Here is an 18,268-nt window from a genome sequence, read left to right on the forward strand (position 1 = left end):
GCAGTGGGAGTAGCTGGTGGTACTGCAGTGGGATTAACTGGTGGTACTGCAGTGCACGTAGCTGGTGGTACTACAGTGGGCGTAGCTGGTGGTACTGCAGGGGGAGTAGCTGGTGGTACTGCAGTGGAAGCAGCTGGTGGTACCGCTGTGGGAGTAACTGGTGGTACTGCAGTGGGCGTGGCTGGTGGTACTGCAGTGGGCGTAGCTGGTGGTACTACAGTGAGCGTAGCTGGTGGTACTGCAGTGGGAGTAGCTGGTGGTACTGCAGTGGGAGCAGCTGGTGGTACTGCAGTGGGAGTAGCTGGTGGTACTGGAGTAGGAGAACTGGTTGTACTATAGTGGGAGTAGCTGGTGGTACTGCAGTGGGGGCAGCTAGTGGTTCTGTCGTGTGAGTAGCTGGTGATACTGCCGTGCGAGTAGCTGGTGGTACTGCAATGCAGTGGGTGTGGGGTTTTGCTGTAGATTGGTTCTGTGGTTTAGCAGCAGCTTGAACGCCAGGTTCAGCATCAGGTTTGGTACATGTAGTAGATTCAGCTTCCAGTACCCCAGTGGGAGTAATTGAAGTTGGTGCAGGATTAGGATCAGATGTAGCTGGATCAGCTTTGTAATCTAAATCCATTGAGACAATTTCACTTTCAATAACACAGTCACTCAGACTCTGGCACGCTTAGGGACGGGTTGTCCTGCTGTCACATCAACATTAACCTTAAACGTTCTTTTCATTATCTCGGCCCTTTCACCATGCCGACCAGAGAACGCATTTCGGGTTTTCACTTTTGGGATCTCCTTGAAGCTACTTAAACTTACGGACTTGGAAGTACTCGGCTTTGATGTACTTGACGCGGATGTGCTTGACTCAGATGTACTTGACTTGGAATAACCCTTATTTCGCGGCTTTCCTAGTACAAGGCCTTCTTCCTTCTGGGCAGCATTGCTCAAGATATTAATGCAATCATGTAGAAGGGTGTACACTTCCTTCAAGCTTTCATTGTCATGAACAATGTGAGTTAATGATGTGACTTGTTTTATGGCTTCTTTGCACTTTGTGTTCCACGATCTACTTGATTTCTGTCGATATAGGGAAGTTTTGAAGGCTCTTCATCGAAAATCACATTTGGGCCATGAATCTTGTTTTCCGGTATCGCATCTTCCACTGCCTCTCTCCCATCGGTTTTAGCAATTGGCTCTTTACTAAACACGACAACATGGTCCAAAGTTAGAAAAGGAGATTCTCTGTAATGCGCAGGGAATTTTTCAAATCCCCAACCTTTGAAATACCTAAACACAGCTAAGAAGTGCTTGCAAGGAAGGCAGTGCTTCTCCCAATCAACGCATTCACAATGTGGTATTGTTTCATCGTCTCCGAACGACAAGTAATACCAGCAACCCTTGGTGTTAGGATCCAAGCTTTTAACTTTAAATGTGCCTCGTTCTTCATCTGTCACTTGAATGCATTCTTGCCCTATCTCGACAGCTGAAGACAGCCTATCCAAGCAGTGATTGACAAGCAAGGGAGGACGATCGTGCAGATAATGTGGCACCTCATCATTATACTGGCAGTACTGACTGGAAAGTCGAACATTGTTTTCGACATATCTGTGGGGAGTAAAACGACAGTTGAATGCACTTTATTCGGAACCGTGAGTTAAGTGTATTTAATCCAACTGACACATAAATGAGTAATCATTGACTAATTGATAGTCAATCAATCAATCGATCACAGGACACTGGCTAATCAAGTTATTACTCGTTGCTATCAGTTATTACTGATGTCACTTGTACTGATTTTTTTGATATATGCACATAAAAGGTGAAAACTGCTGGGCGCTTTCAAATCTCTGTTACGGCCCGCCAAGGGTTAAAAGGCTAATTTCTCATTAAAGATTTTTGTTAGTGTTAGAGGGAAAATAAGAGGCGGTTGGACCTCGGGAATGACCTAGTGCACAAGACATAAGAGGCCATTGCGAAACAATTTGTTGGCCGGGATTCTCACTTACAGGCGTATGGACGCGAGCAACTTACACCACGTGATATTACAGACTGATATTATGACCTTTACCTACTGTATTACCTGTCGCAGCTTTCTGGGAGAAACTCCTCTATCAGAATGCTTGGCATGGTACTCAAGGAGGAGTTGCGTCTTCCTACCAAATATTCTGATGTAAAACCCAAGTTTTGACGTTCAGTGCCATTGTTGGTGTTGACATTGACAAGTATTGTCTTTGCGGTAGGCCCAAACCCAGCGCTGAATAACAGAAACAAAAAGAATCAGTATAAACGTGGTGCAGTTTTGCTTTAGCGATTTGTGCGTAAAATGTAACGAGAAACAACACGCCACAGGCATGTGGTTGTTATTTTAGCGCATGCCTTACTAGGTAGTCCATTTTATAGGAAACTGTTTGAACCTAGGAGTATCAGTAGTTCGTCTAGAGTGATCGTCCGCGTGATGGTTGGTCCAGAAAGGAACTGTTGTCATCTTCAGAGTCAAGTGAGTAGTCGCTTGACTTCTGCCCAGGTTGTCGAAACGTCAGTCACAAGCGACAGTTCTTTTCAGATCTACCATCACTCGGCAGTCTACTTTGCTGGGAAGAAAACCTCTCCATACACATTACTTTGAATAAATTCCGTTTTCCCACTAGTCTTGAATCTAGAAAATGTTCAAGAGATAAATGCTTATAAATGCAACAATGTATTCGAGTCACTAAAGGTTAACTTACACTAACAAAAGGTGGGGGAAATTGTATTGTACAACGGCAAATGGACTTACCTTGTGTTGTCTCAGCCAGGTTTTTTCAAACCACTTTCTAAAGAGAGACTGTCCCCAAAGTTCTTCGTCGTCTTTAAGTAGCTGCACCTTCTCCTCGAACGCCTCAACTGTTCTTGCACGGGCAATGCTTCTCATTGCAGCTAAGGCTTTCGTCTTTAAATGGCTCATTCCGTTGCTGATTTTTGACAGCCAACGCTCCCACGCTTGCTCTCTATGAAAGTCGCATATGTAGACAAGACATTCTAATAAAAGAGAAGTTATAGTTTTCTTGTCAAACATAAAGCAATGTCGATGTACACGTCGATCTACACATTGCAATTGCAGGCGTGCGCTGAACTGATTTTATTCTTTATGCGCTATTTCTAAGGCATTTTATGACTGGGAATGTTCTTAAAGTATATTTCAACAAACAACAACAATACCAACAAAATAAACAAACAAACAAAAACACGATGTTTCCAATTTCCACTCATGTCAAAGGTACCTGGGAAAAGATCTTCCACTGCCGAAATCTCTTCTTCAGCATAATCAGCCATGAAGTATTTTGGAGCCCAATCAGGATTCCACTTCCTAATGACAGACAAAACCTCTTTAACAGCATCAGTGGTCTCCGACTGTGTTACAAACGAAGCTACCACTTTGTATCCCACATTCGTCTTTACAAGTTCACCCTCTTCAACACTGTCTTCTCTGTCCGCAGCGGCATTCTTGGATTCTGGGTCAACATAGGGACGAAATTCGAAAAAATCACCCTCGTTTTCAGCTCGCCAAACTTTGATTTTTTCAATGAGGTTCGCCTGGTCAACCTTTGCCAAACGCTGTTTAATAACCACATTGTACATGTGATTTTTTTAGGGTGCTCTTGCTGAGGCAGAAGCGTTTATCAGACTTAGGGGGAGATGCGCTTCCTGGAAACAGACTATTCTTCACATACACATTGATGTGACGTTTCATCTCGTTTACATCTCGGACACCATCCCCGGCTAAAGCTTGTATTCTTTCCACTATTCTTGGGTCGATTCTTTGAGATATTCCAGCCACCTGTAACCCAAAGGCAGAATTTTGTTTACTCCAGGATTCATTTTGGTTTATGTATTCTGTGACAAAATGTAGCGGTCGGGTGATACCCCTCCACTTGATTTGGACTTTAACAAACAGACATACCTTTCCTAAAAAATGATTGGCCTGGTCGCAATCCCGTGGAAATTCAATATAGACCCGCTTTTCTCCCTTTCCACTTGTAAGGTCAGCCCTGAGTTGCTCAGAGGCCCTTTTTCTTCTTCTCTCCGTGTTTTCTGAGATCTTTATAAAGAAAGAAACAAAAAACGTACAAAAACATGTTACTCTCTTCAAGTGATAATGGAACCCTATGAACTTCATGCAGAAATGGCTGCCATCGACTTAGGTTATCTGGTCAAGTTTCTGCAACCACTCACCGGGTAACATCAAAAGGACATAATACACTAAAACTACTATTTGGGCTTCCCTCCAATTTGAAACTAATTTAGATACTAGATGGTATATACTACGGATAAAAATTGAAAGAATCTAAAAACGAGATAAGGTATATTGCGAGGTACCTTGTAATTAGGGAATCACTGCGTCTCTCTTGTTACCACCGTAGCTGGGCAGTTGAGCTTCTTGGTGGTCTGCTTAAACAGTCTATTTTTTTGGACCCATATAGTGGTCTGCGTCAACCTGTAATATAAGTTGTTGTACCATGTAAACATCTAGCACATTTTTCTTTCATGATAGCCATCAATGGGAAGTTGTCGCTCACTTACTCTGTTCTGTTGATTTCTTTGTTTTTCTTTAGCGTGACGGTCCATGCCATGCTGGCAATTGTACACTTTTCTACCAACAATAATATAGGGACATCCATGCATACAGACAGACAGACAGACAGACATACATACATACTGTTCCACAGAAAGCCTTGTTGTAAATTAGCAATTCCCTGGGGTCCCCCGCCTAGTAGGAGTTTTGCACGCATGCGCAGTAAGACCTGTTGTTCGACCGTGAGGTTGCGAGTTGTCGGCCATGTTGAAAAGTGTACACGGTTATCTCCTCGGAAATTAAAATGTATGTTCTAAAGACTGAACTTTTTTGCTGACCTTCGAACCTGGGACATACGGAACATAGCTGGTAGCAGAGCGAGGTTCGTGGAGAGATTTATTCGACATGGAACGACTAAAGAAAGACAAAATGCGATCGAAGTGCAGGTACACGAGGACCAAAAACAAGCTCATGATGATGATGGAAGGAGGGCTGTCTTCAAAAATGCAAGTTATGGAGAGTTTGGATGTATTTTCGGGCGCTTATGAGGACGTGCTTCGAGTCGGTGAGAATTTAGGAAAGTGTTACGAAGATATGAAAGACTCGGGAAATTTCAGTGCCCTTTCGAACGAACTGGAAGCGATTGAGGAGGATTTCACAGCACTCGAATGACTTGTGAGAGGATACTTGAGCAACGCAAGCAATTCATCTGTCAGGGAGCAAACGGAGCGGCTGAAAGAAGAAGTATCCAAGCGAGAAGCAGAGGTTAGTCGAATTGAACAAGAAATCGAGCGAACGTATGCGGAATGCGAGAGACAACTCGGACAGAAACTTCGTAGCGAGAGGCTTCCGATAGAACCAGACCAAGAAGCGCGGGAAACTGACCACAGTGGCGGCCGAGAACAAGAATTAAAGAAGAAATCGGGAGAATTAAACGAGTGCTTGTCGTCCAAGGAACCGATAAAAGAACAAAATTCTGGTGTTCAAAAACAGCCTGTTGTGTCTTCGTCTACACATGTGCCAGTTATTTCGACTGCCGTTGGAGAGATGTCCGGACTGTCCCCGCTTTCGATGGGCGGAGTTGTTTATTCGTCTACTCCGTTTACTCCGTTTTATGCTCCATGTTCGGTGCCATCTACATCTATGCCCGGTTTGGTTGAACAGTACCTTCAGACTCAGCAGCCCACTTCAGTTTTACCTGTTGTTTCGGTTGGAAACTTTGTGAATCGGTCGGATTGCTTACCGTTTACCGCAGTAACTGCGTCCTCGCCGAGTACTATGCCTTATGTTCCATCAGCAACACAGCAATTACCTATCAGAGGAGGGCAAGCTCAATTAATGCCCGCTGGGAACAGTCAACAGCTTTCGTCCTCAATTTCAGACCAGATCAGTACTGACTCTGCTTTACTCAAAAGAGTTACCATTCCGAAGTTCTTTGGCCAAAAGAAGAACTATGAAACGTGGAAAGCGGCGTTTTATTCTTGTGTAGATCGCACCAAAACATCACCTGAGTACAAGTTGTTAAGGTTACGTGAATGCCTTCAAGGGGAAGCCCTCAAAGTAATCGAGCATTTGGGCCATTCTGTTGCTGCCTATGAAGCTGCAAAGTCTCGTCTAGAGTGCAAGTATGGTGGCAAACGTAGAGCTCTCACTCTTCGCCTTGAAGAACTGGATGCCTTTAAGCCAATAAGAGAGGACAATGAGAAAGACCTGGAGAGATTTTCAGAGCTGCTTGATGGAATTGTTGTGAACTTGAAAGATGCTGACCAGGAAGCCGAGCTAGGAAATGGATCATTGTACATTACTCTTCAACGGAAGTTCAACAAAGGCCTTCTCTCTAAGTACAAGCAGTGGATTAGTGACAACCATCGCATTGAGAATGTAGGAACATCGAGAGAGTTTGTTGACAGAGAGTCTGAGTTTTTGACCACAGCTTCCGAGACCATAACAGCTGTCCTCAGTGGGTCCAAGAGAGAGAGAACCTTCCCAGCTGAAGTAGATTCCGAGCCTAAGAAGAAACAGGGGAACAAGTGCAAGTTGTGTAAAGGATCCCATGGCATGTGGAACTGTGAGAACTTTAAGAAGATGTCTGTAGACATGAGGTGGAATGTCGCTAAGGAGCAGAAATTGTGTTTCAGATGCCTCAGTAATGGACACCGCGGAGAAGCATGCTCTCGGAGCAGAGTTTGTGGGTTAAATGGATGTCGCTCTCACCATCACTGGATGCTTCATGAAGATCCAAAGAAAGAAGAGAAGACCGAGGCAGCAAACGTAGCGGGCTCAAGAGTAGTTGATTCGTCAAGCACATTGCAAGTTGGTGCCACCATAGAAGGGGAGTCTGAAGAGAGAACCCATACTACTACTACAGGAACTGGAGCAGTGCCTTCGTCAGGGTTCATAGCCTTGAGAACAGTTCCTGTCTATGTAACTAATCATCATCGGAGAATCAAAGTGAATGCCCTACTTGACGACGGAAGCAGTAGGACTTACTTAAATAGTGACATTGCAGCAGAACTTGGTCTCGAAGGTAGACCACATGAACTAAAGGTTAACGTATTGAATGACAAGCAAGAAACGTTGGCCACCTCAGTTGTGGAATTCATGATCAGCAGTTCTGATGGAAAGGTGTCCAAACTAGCCTCAGCCTATACAACCGAGAGAGTGACTGGAAGTATGCAAGTGGTGGACTGGAGTAAACATAAGCACAAGTGGAAGCATCTGAATGGCGTCAAGTTCCCTCAGGTTGGACCAAGACCGATTGTTGATCTTCTAATTGGTGTGGACCATGCAGACTTGCTGTACTCGTTGGAGGATCTCAGGGGAAAGGCAGGAGAGCCCATAGCAAGACTGACTCCGCTTGGCTGGACGTGTATTGGGAACCCAGAAATCTCCACGGAAGAGGTTCAGACAAATCTTACATTTTTTCTGAGGGACATGCATGAATTGAACAGTCTTGTCCGCTGTTACTGGGACATTGATGAACCTAAAGAAACTCTGATTGTCAGACCGGATGAGAAGCTTGCAAGGGACACTGTTGCTAAGTCCTTGACCTTCACTGATGGCCACTGTGTTGTTGGCATGCCTTGGAAACAGGATCGACCATCGTTACCTGACAATTACAGCATGGCCTTGAGTCGTCTACAGTGTACTGAGAAGAAATTGAAGCGGTCCCCAGAACTCGGTGAAGTCTACAAACAAGTACTGCAGACCTATCAAGAGAAGGGATACATCCACAAAGTCCCACATGAAGAGGTGAAGCCTGATCAACTTTGGTACCTGCCCCATTTCCCAGTCTTGAGGCCTGACAAACCGACCACCAAGACTCATATTGTGTTTGACGCGTCAGCGAAATTCAGTGACGTATCTCTGAATGACATTGTACTCCAAGGGCCAAAACTCCAGAGAGACTTGTTTGCGGTACTATTGAGATTTCACCGCAATCCTGTGGCCCTAATGTGCAACATTCAGGAAATGTACCTGCAGATTAAGCTAAGACCTGAAGATCAGCCTTATCATCGCTTCTTGTGGCGAGACTTGCAGTCTGACCGAGAACCTGACGTCTTTGAGTTTGACAGAGTTGTATTCGGAGTGAACTCGTCCCCATTCCAAGCACAGTTTGTTGCTCAAGAACATGCCAGACAACGCCAATCAGAACTTCCCCTAGCGGCGGAAACTGTTTTGGAAAGCACGTACATGGATGACAGCATAGACTCCGTTCCTGATGTCAAGACCGGTGTAGAGTTGTACAGCCAGCTGTCAAGGTTATGGGAATCTGCTGGGATGCATGTCCGGAAATGGCTATCAAACGTGCCAGACGTTTTACTGTCCATTCCAGCTTCAGATTGTGCGACCGAAGTTGACCTCGACAGCGGAGAACTGCCCTCTGTGAAGACACTGGGTGTTTTGTGGTGTCCCATGGAGGATGTGTTCAAGTTTCAAGGTAACCTGCCTACTAAGAGCAATGATCATACGAAGCGCAGTTTCCTAAGGAAGATAGCCACATTGTTTGACCCTCTTGGTTTGCTGTCGCCGTACACAATGCGTGCCAAGGTCCTGATTCAAGAGATGTGGGCAAGTGGTGTGGACTGGGATGAGCTGGTGGATAGAAGACTGTCGTGGAAGGTTACACAGTGGTTTGATGAGCTGTCAGTGTTACCCACCCTTCACATTCCACGATGCCTGAAAAGCACCACTATAGTAAAAAGCATCACTTTACACATGTTTGTTGACGCATCTCAAGAAGCATATGGCGCAGCCTGCTACACCAGACATCTGTATGAAGATGAGTCTGTTAGTTGTTGTCTTGTGGGTTCAAAGTCTCGTGTTGCACCACTCCAAGCTGTAAGCATACCGCGGCTAGAACTGATGGCAGCTGTAGTAGGGCTTAAGCTCAGCGAGACAGTTGGAAAAGTCCTTGCCATTGAGAGTAGTTACCGGAGCTTCTGGTCTGACAGCATGGATGTGCTTTACTGGATTCACGGATGCAGTCGAAAGTTCAAGCCATTTGTAGCTAATCGCGTTGGAGAAATCCAAGCCTTGACAAGTCCAAATCAGTGGAAGTATGTGCCAACTGGACAGAACCCAGCTAATCTACTGACCAGGGGAGAAAGTGTCTCCAAGCTGTTGACAGAAGAGAAATGGTGGAACGGACCAGCATTCCTAAAGCAAGATTCAACTGAGTGGCCTGAGACTAAAATTGAGGTCAAGAAAGGACCAGACATTGAAGCCCGTAAGCAGTACCAAGAAGCAGAACAAACAGAGGAGCAGACATTCCTTGCTTTGACCAGTGAAGACCGCCTGCAGGCACAAAGATACTCAAGTTGGAGTAAGCTCACCAGAGTTACCGCGCGTATAGACCGTTTCCTAGAGAACTGTCGTTTACCAGCAGCTCTTTGAAGAGAAGGAGCCTTAAAGCCTGATGAAGTGACCGCTGCAGGAAGGAGATATATCAGGCAGGCGCAACGACAAGTTTTTGCAGAGGAAATTCGAGCATTGAAGGCTGGAAGGGAAATTCCAGGTGGAAGTAAACTGCTGCCGCTGCGACCTGTACTAGACGAGGAAGGAGTCCTTAGATGTGATGGGAGACTTCGTATTTGCCATGGGAAACCTGTTACCCCATCATCTTGCCTCGTAGCCATTGTGTCACAATGCTCATGCACACGAGCAAGATCATCATGCAGGGACCAACCAAGTACTAGCGCAGCTTTCAGTCCAGTATTGGATAATTTCTGCAAGAGAAGCAATTAGAGAGTGGGAAAGAGAATGCATGCAGTGTAGAAGAAGGAAGGCTTCTCCAACTAAGCAAATCATGGCCCCTTTGCCAGAGTTACGCACACGAAAGTCCCTTCGCGCATCCAGCCACATATCTGTTGACTTTGGTGGACCTTTCATGACCAAACAGGGGAGAGGAGAGACACGCCAGAAGAGATATCTGTGTCTGTTTACCTGCCTAGAGACTAGGGCTGTGCATCTTGAAGTAGCATATAGCCTTGACACTGATTCATTCCCAAATGCATTTTTTCGAATGACGTCACGACGTGGTGTTCCCAAAGATGTTGTTTGCTACAATGGAACTAACTTTGTTGGTGGAGGTAATGAGTTGAAAGAATTAGAAGCCTTAGACCAGAACAAGATCCAAGATACAACATCGAGCCACAGAATCAACTGGCACTTTAACCCGCCTGCTGGGCCGCACTTCAGCGGTGTGCATGAAATCATGATCAAAGCGGCAAAGAAAGCCATTTATGCAGTCTTGGGTTCTGCGGATATCACCGATGATGAACTATTAAGTGCAATTGTTGGCGCAGAAGGCTTAATTAGCTCTCGGCCACTAACCTATCAATCAGCCGACCCATCGGACCTTGTTCCTCTCACCCCAAACCATTTCCTTCATGGGCAAGTAGGAGGAAGATTTGCACCGGACAGTGTTGACACTGAAGACTTCAACCCAAGAAAGAGGTGGCGTCTGGTCCAGGAACTTGTTCGCCACTTTTGGCATAGGTGGTTGCGTGAGTGGATTCCGAGTTTGAGTGCAAGAAAGAAGTGGCGCAGGGATCAACCTAATTTGAAAGTTGGCGATGTGGTGATTGTAATGTCTACAGAAACCCCGAGAGGAAAATGGCCCCTGGGACGCATCATCAAAGTGCTTCCTGGAAAGGTCGACCGGGTCCGAGTCGTCGATGTTCAAGTGGGAAAAACGGTGTACAGGAGACCAGTTGTGAAACTTTGCCCATTGGAACAATGTTGAATATTAAGTGACTTACTAGTGAACCGTGAACTTTAACCTAAGAAGTTTTGAAACCGAACCTTTTTCTTTTTCATAGTGTTTTTTTTGTTTGTGCAATTTTGTTGATATTTTCTTATAAAGGAAGGGGAGGATGTTCCGCAGAAAGCCTTGTTGTAGATTAGCAATTTGCTGGGGTCTCCCTCCTAGTAGGAGTTTTGCACGCATACGCAGTAAGACCGGTTGTTCGACCACGAGGTTGCGAGTTGTCGGCTATGTTGAAAAGTGTACACGGTTATCTCCTCGGAAATTAAAATGTATGTTCTAAAGACTGAACTTTTTTGCTGACCTTCGAACTTGGGACATACGGAACACATACATAAACTTTATTTAAGCTCAAATTTCAGAGTAGCTTGGCAAGCTAATATTTCCGAGAACAAAATATTTGATAACGAAATATTAAAATATAAATTGCTATTTACATATTTACAATTGACTTTTATTAGCTAATTATAAAATTGTCATTTACATGTTTCATGAATTGGCTTTACTGATGTGCTTTTTGAAGTCTGAGAAGTTACATAACCTTATAAAATTGGGTAGAGAATTCCATCCTTTTGTTGCCAGATAAGTAAAGGAGTGGAGACCAAAAGTTGTAGTTTTGGGTTTGGGCATTTCCAGCATATAGTTTCCACGGATATTGTATGAAGTAGAACGGAACGAGAACATGTTTCTCATATAGGCCGGATAGCTAGTGAAAAATAGACTATTGTACAAAATAGTAAAGAATTTACAGATGCGATGATCATGAAGTTGGAGACAGTTTACCCTGTCAAGCAGCACATTATAAGGCGATTCAAAATCGTTTAGACTGAATCTCAGAATCCTTTCGTTAAGAGCTTCTATTTTGTCCCTGTTGTTTGCACCGCAAAAGTGCCAAACTGTTGAGCAATAATCAAAATGAGGGACTATAACCTGACTATAACCTGGCCTTCGCCGAAGGCGGACGTGTTCTTGCCAGCTCCTTTAGAAGAAATTCAAAACTTGTTAAATAATGTAATCAACGAAGGCTGCTTGGCTTTCATTCGCTTAAATAGCATGGGAAAAGAAGACGCCCGAGCCGATAGTCGTAAACGGCTAAGGGAGAGCGGCTCACAGACTGACGGGGAAGATGCGTTCGACGAAGCCGACGGCCATTGTTGTGGGGCTTTTGCCAAACTAGATGAAGTCAGTGGAAAGCTCGACAAAGTGCTAACAAGACTCGGCGAGTTAGAGGCTATGCAAGGTAGAGTGGCAGAATTGGAAAAAGAAAATAAAAGTTTACAAGAAAGCCTGAACACCGCTCAAGCCTACATCGACGACCTAAATTCATCTTCAACCGCCACGTGTGCAACACTGGAAACCCACGCAAAGAATCTGGAAGACCTCAGTGCTAAAATAAAACATCTTGAGTGCCGCAACATCAAGTTAGAAGCATACACAAGGCGTGAAAATCTAAAAGTGTTTAATGTTCCAGAAGGAAGAGGTGAGTCTACTTCTGCTGAAGATCAATTGAAAATAGTGATGCGCGATAAACTTAAGATCCCAGAGTAAGATATCGAACAGATTCGTTTCGAACGCGTTCACCGCATCCCTACTAAGAAGAATACCAATCAAGGACAGAACTCTAAACCAAGGCCTATTATAGCTAAATTTAGCTTCTTTCAAGACAAGGAGTATGTTTGGTCTTTTGTTAAAAACTTGAAAAACACCAACATTTCAATCGCGAATGATTTCCCCCGGGAAATTGATGAAATACAGAGAACGTTATATCCCATCTTGAAAAAGGCCAAACAGAGAAAGCAAACAGCCTATTTCAAAGTTGATAAGTTAATTATAAACGGGCAAATCTACAGAGGTGAAGAAACAACCAATTTCCCATACTACGGTCTCATTATGGATACAGGAAACAGCGGAAACCAAAGCCAAAGCGGTCGCAGCGCAACAGCACATCAATAGTTAAGTTTAGTTTAAGGTTTATGTGTGTAATAAGTACTAAATTATTTAACCCTCCTTGTTCAACTAAAAATGTGATTGCTCCGGAAACCTCTTGCTTTATATGTTACTGTATGTTTTTCTGTAGATTAATAATTTGTTTTAGGGCGATATTATCGGTTTATGTGCACCATATTTTCTTGCACTCTGCTATACCATCGATATCAATTTCGTATTATGACTTCTTCTATAATACCACTTCCCCAATTCAGCTCTAATGACCGATCACCCTCTTAATCTACTTTCTCTCAATGCGAAGGGGCTAAGCAATTTCAGAAAAAGGCGAACAATTTTCACGTTCTGTCGAAAACGAAACTCTGATATAATATTCCTCCAAGAAACTCATTCGACATTGTCAACACAGTTAAAATGGAAAAACGAATGGGGTGCAGAACTTATTTGCTCCCATGGGAGCTCAAACTCTCGAGGTGTTGCAATCTTAATCAAAAAAGGTCTTGATTGCATTATTCACTCTCAAATTGTAGATACATCGGGGAGGTACATCGTTGTTAAAGCCGCTATCAAAGATAAAATGTATGTTCTTGTAAACATTTATGCACCAAACAAAGACGAAGACATCATTAAATTCCTCAAAAATGTGTTAACTAAGCTGCAAACCGAAAATTTAGATTCAGAAGAAAATATTGTGATTGGAGGTGATTTCAATTGTCCTCTGAATCCTACACTGGACAAAAAAGGTGGCATAATGACGCCTAGGAAATCTGTGATAAATTGCATCAACGATGTCCAAAGTCAACTAGATCTTGTAGATATATGGAGAGTTAAAAACCCGCAAACTAAAAGTTTTACCTGGAGTCAACGATCTCCGCCGATATTTTGTCGCCTTGATTATTGGTTGATTTCTAACAATTTACATGACTGGGTCAAAGCCATAAATGTAATCCCCGCCATCAGAACTGACCATTCTGCTATCTATTTAGAATTTGGGAACGTGGACAAAGAGGCTAAAGGTCCTGGGTTCTGGAAGATGAACACCTCCATATTGGAGGATGATGAGTACATTGATGACCTTACGAAAATGGTACCAATTTGGATCGCGGAAGGCCGAAAAGAACTTTCCGACCACCGTAATATTTGGGACTGGATAAAATATAATATAAGAGCTCATGCTATAACATACTCCAAAAAGAAGGCAAAGGAGAGAAACGAAAGAGGATCAAAACTTGAAAAAGAATATACTGAAGCGAAACAGGTTTTCGAAACGGACCCCAATGATTCGAATGGTAACAATTTAAATGCGGCTAAGGATAAGCTCGAATCATTTTATGATGAAAAAGTCAACGGAATAATAATCCGTGCCCGAGCACGTTGGCATGAACACGGCGAGAAAAGTACCAAATATTTCCTAAACTTAGAAAAAAGAAATCATGTAAAAAAGCATATAAGGAAACTAGTCATCAGCGGCGTCGTAAAGACAGATCCTTTTGGCATTCTTCAAGAACAAAAACGATTTTATCGAGAGCTATATAAAAGTTCAAATAGTGATGCGGAAAACCGTCAGAACATTGTAAAGTTTCTAGAGAATTTGAATATACCTCAATTAACCGAAGAACAAATGTTAACCTGCGAAGGCAAAATTTCAGCTGAGGAATGTTACAATATCCTCGAAAGTTTTCAAACCAACAAAACTCCCGGGAATGACGGAATTCCTATAGAATTCTACAAATTGTTCTGGCCTTTAATAAGCGATCCTTTTCTTAAATGCGTGAACGAAAGCTTTGAAAAAGGTGAAATGTCTTGTTCTCAAAAACAAGCGGTAATTACTCTAATAGAAAAAAAAGGAAAAGATCGTTCTTATATTGAGAACTGGCGTCCAATCTCTCTCGTAAACGTTGACACAAAAGTTATGTCTAAGGTGATCGCCACAAGAATTAAAAATGTTCTTCCAAACATTATACACCATAACCAAACTGGATACGTGAAAGACCGATATATAGGCGAAACAATTAGATCAGTTTTTGATATTATGGATTTCACTGCAAAAGAAAGTATTCCGGGACTAATGATATTTATTGATTTTGAAAAGGCATTTGATAGCGTAGAATGGGAGTTTCTTCTCTATTGTTTAAAATCCTTCAATTTTGGCCCTAATTTCATCCATTGGGTTAAAACGTTCTACAGAAACATACAAAGCTGTGTGATAAACAACGGACTTTCATACTTTAAGCTTGAACGTGGGGTACGACAGGGGGACCCGCTCTCTCCTTACCTCTTTGTAGTTACTATAGAAATATTAGCAATTGCGATTCGACAGAATAAAGATATAAAAGGTATCTCTATTGGGAGTGAGGAGACAAAAATTCTTCAATACGCAGATGATACGACAGCAATACTTGCCGACACAAGCTCTGCTACTGCTCTTTTTAGGCTATTAGATGATTTCAAGATTGTCTCTGGCTTACAGATTAATTGTTTCAAAACGGAAGCTATGTGGATAGGTTCTTCAAGGAACTGCAAAGCACAGCCTTTTGGGATTAAATGGCCTAACGAACCGATAAAGGCTCTAGGAATTTATTACACGTATGATCAAAAATTGCTTATTGAAAAGAATTTCATAGAAAGATTAGACAGTATTAAAAACCTGACTAGAATTTGGTCCTCAAGAGGTCTTTCTATTTATGGCAAAATTACACTTATCAAATCTCTATTAATCCCGAAATTTGTTTATGTGTCATCTTTAATACCTACCCCACAAGAATTGGTAAGTCAGTTAAACCAGTTATTATTTCAATTCTTATGGAATGGTCCTGATAAAGTCACACGTAGATCGGCGATAAATGAACACTCCAACGGAGGTTTAAAGATGATTGATTTTGATAGCATGATAGTATCGCTTCGATTGGCATGGCTAAAACGAATAGTTAGCTCAAATGATGGCACCTGGAAAAGGTATCTGACATATCACCTAGAACGCTTTGGCGGCCTTTTCTTGTTTCATTGCAACTATGATGTTAGCATCCTTCCACTGAATATTTCTCTGTTCTATCTAGAATTACTGCAGTGGTGGTCAGAATTTAGAGATATGTTCTGTGCAGAAAAAAACTGGCGTTATATTCTTTGGAATAACAAACAAATACTCATTAATAATAAAACAGTTCATTATAAAAGCTATTTCGAAGCTGGTGTAGTTCATATCAGCGATCTATCCTTTGATTTAAATAACAAAGATTCCTTTTCCCTAGTTTCTAACAGGATTTCGAAAACTAATTTTTTAGTTTGGGCTGGTCTTCGACACTCCATTCCTTCCATTTTAAAAAATAGTACTCATAAATCAACAACAGGTGAACTTTCTCTAAAAATTGACGAAAATATATTTGATATGACAAAGAAGAAATCTAAAGACTATTATACTTTACTTGTAAGCAGAAAGGCTCTTTTTCCAACTATTGTAAACAAGCTGCAAAATGAATTTCATTTTACACTCGAGGAAGTTAAACAAATTTTTACGATCCCGCATAGTGTTGCTCTTGAAGCATATGTTAAGGCATTTCAATACAAAATTCTTAACTCCATTCTTTACACTAATGCTAAACTTTACAAAATTGGCTTTAAAATGAACGACTCGTGCTCATTTTGTTCATCTGAACCAGAAACTCTATATCACTTCCTGTATCTCTGTCCTTACTCGATAGATTTCTGGCGTGACTTCGAAGTATTTTGGCATCAACTTTTAAAGGAAAACATTCGACTTTCGTTGCAAGATGTTTTAGTTGGAATGATACCACAAAACTCCCCTTCTGCCAAGCTGCTAAACTATCTAATTATAATTGGGAAATTGTACTTATGGGATTGTAGAAGAAGTCAAATTCTTCCAAATATATATGGATTTAAAAAGAAAATTGCTGTAAAATATGAAACGGAAAAATATATAAGTCTGCATAGTAAAAAAACAAAGGATTTCTTTGAAGCTAAATGGATAGTGTCGCCTTTTGTAAAAGCTTAATTATTTAAAGGTGTTAATATGCATTCACTTTCTGTATGTTGACCCATGTAATACTAATTAATATGTTATTTACATTATATTTTGTAAATATTTAGTTATAGTTTGTTGGAATTTTTTTTTTTGGTTACCGTCTATTGTTAGTGATATTGGTGTTTTTTAGTGTTGTAGGTATTGTAGTATTGTAGTATTATTAGTACTAATTAGTTGTATTATATTATTAGTATTAGTAATATTAGTTGTTATTATAATTATGTAGGTAAGTAACTAATTTGCTGTATTAATATCAATTTGTTTCAATAAAGAAAAAAAAAAAATGAGGGACTATGTAGGCCTTATATAGTTTCACTAAAATGTCTTTGGAAATAAGGTTTCTGAACCTAAGCATTACATTAAAACGGTTGTTGACTTTTTTGCAAATAAGACATATGTAATTTTGAAAATCTAAATTGTTATCAATGTTCATTCCTAAAATGTCAATTGAGTCCTTTTTAGGAAACGAGCAGGTGTATTCCGATTTTCCCAGGATCAAAGCCTGATGTTTGCTTTCATTGGCTAACATTCCATTTTGCCGGTACCACCGGTTTACTGTCTCGACTGCGTTACGCATGCGCCCATCTAGCGCAACAGGATCACTGTCCGATGAATATATTTGGTGATCGTCTGCATAAGCATTTAACTGAACATCCCCGCAAAACAAGAAAATGTCATTTATGAAAATATCGAAAAACATGGGACCGAGGACGCTTCCCTGAGGCACGCCTCGTCTTGCATGTAGCCACTGAAAAAGTATCCCCTATCTTGACCCTCTGATTCCTTGAGGAAAGGTAGTCCTTAATCAGGGCACAACTTGCCTGGTCCAATCCGTAGGCTTTGAGCTTCATAAGAAGAAGAGAGTGTTGGATTACATCAAACGCCTTTGACAAGTCCATAGATACAACTGCCACACTGTCCCCTTGATCTCTCATCCTTCTCCATTCCTCCGTCATGAGTAGCAGGAAGTTTCACAGCCGTGAAATTTTCTATAAGAGCTGATATAGTCCGATAGAATCGAGCTATAGAAATCACCGAGCTGCGTTGCCAGGAGTCTTTCAAATATATTATTTAGCGCAGGAAGTACAGTAACCGGCCTGTAATTTGCTTTATTTAGTTCATCGTCCTTTCTGAATAGTGGTGTAATCTGTCCCATCTTCCAAGATGCCGGATACCTACTCTGATCAATAGAGCAGTTGAATAGCACTGTCAGCGGCTTGGCGACCGCAGAAGCAGAATCCTTAATCAGCCTGGGCGGTAACTTGTCGTACCCACATGCTTTGCGCGTATTCATGTGTTTACGCATTTCTTCTACCAACACCATGTTCGTGTGATGAAAGCTAAACTGTTCTGGTGCATGTCTGCGCATTACGACGCTCCACGGGTCTGACAGAGAGTGAGCAATCTGTTGGGCTAAGATCAGGAAATTTACCATATCTGGAGATTGGAATGGTCCTTGGCAAGAAGTCAGTAC

The 18,268-nt window shown here is 42.1% G+C and overlaps 3 protein-coding genes across 3 annotated transcripts; 2 read left to right on the forward strand and 1 right to left on the reverse strand.

The window, feature by feature from the left end:
* Window positions 1-3,436: 3,436 nt before the first annotated feature.
* Window positions 3,437-4,147, reverse strand: LOC149105297 (uncharacterized). Its single transcript, XM_089299037.1, has 2 exons — window positions 3,932-4,147; window positions 3,437-3,808 (listed from the first exon to the last, which is right to left on the reverse strand). Exons 1-2 carry the CDS (start codon window positions 4,145-4,147, stop codon window positions 3,590-3,592), a joined length of 435 nt encoding a protein of 144 aa, XP_089155163.1. The 3' UTR covers window positions 3,437-3,589.
* On the forward strand, window positions 4,029-11,095 carry LOC149105298 (uncharacterized). The gene has a single exon (XM_089299026.1). The coding sequence runs from the start codon at window positions 5,591-5,593 to the stop codon at window positions 9,437-9,439; it is 3,849 nt and encodes a 1,282-aa protein (XP_089155152.1). The 5' UTR covers window positions 4,029-5,590; the 3' UTR covers window positions 9,440-11,095.
* Window positions 9,852-10,790, forward strand: LOC110046923 (uncharacterized). The gene has a single exon (XM_020752642.2). The coding sequence runs from the start codon at window positions 9,852-9,854 to the stop codon at window positions 10,788-10,790; it is 939 nt and encodes a 312-aa protein (XP_020608301.2).
* Window positions 11,096-18,268: the final 7,173 nt, after the last annotated feature.

This window comes from Orbicella faveolata, unplaced genomic scaffold, assembly GCF_042242905.1.
Source record: "Orbicella faveolata isolate gen_17 unplaced genomic scaffold, um_ofav_v1 contig_34, whole genome shotgun sequence".
Taxonomy (NCBI): domain Eukaryota; kingdom Metazoa; phylum Cnidaria; class Anthozoa; order Scleractinia; family Merulinidae; genus Orbicella; species Orbicella faveolata.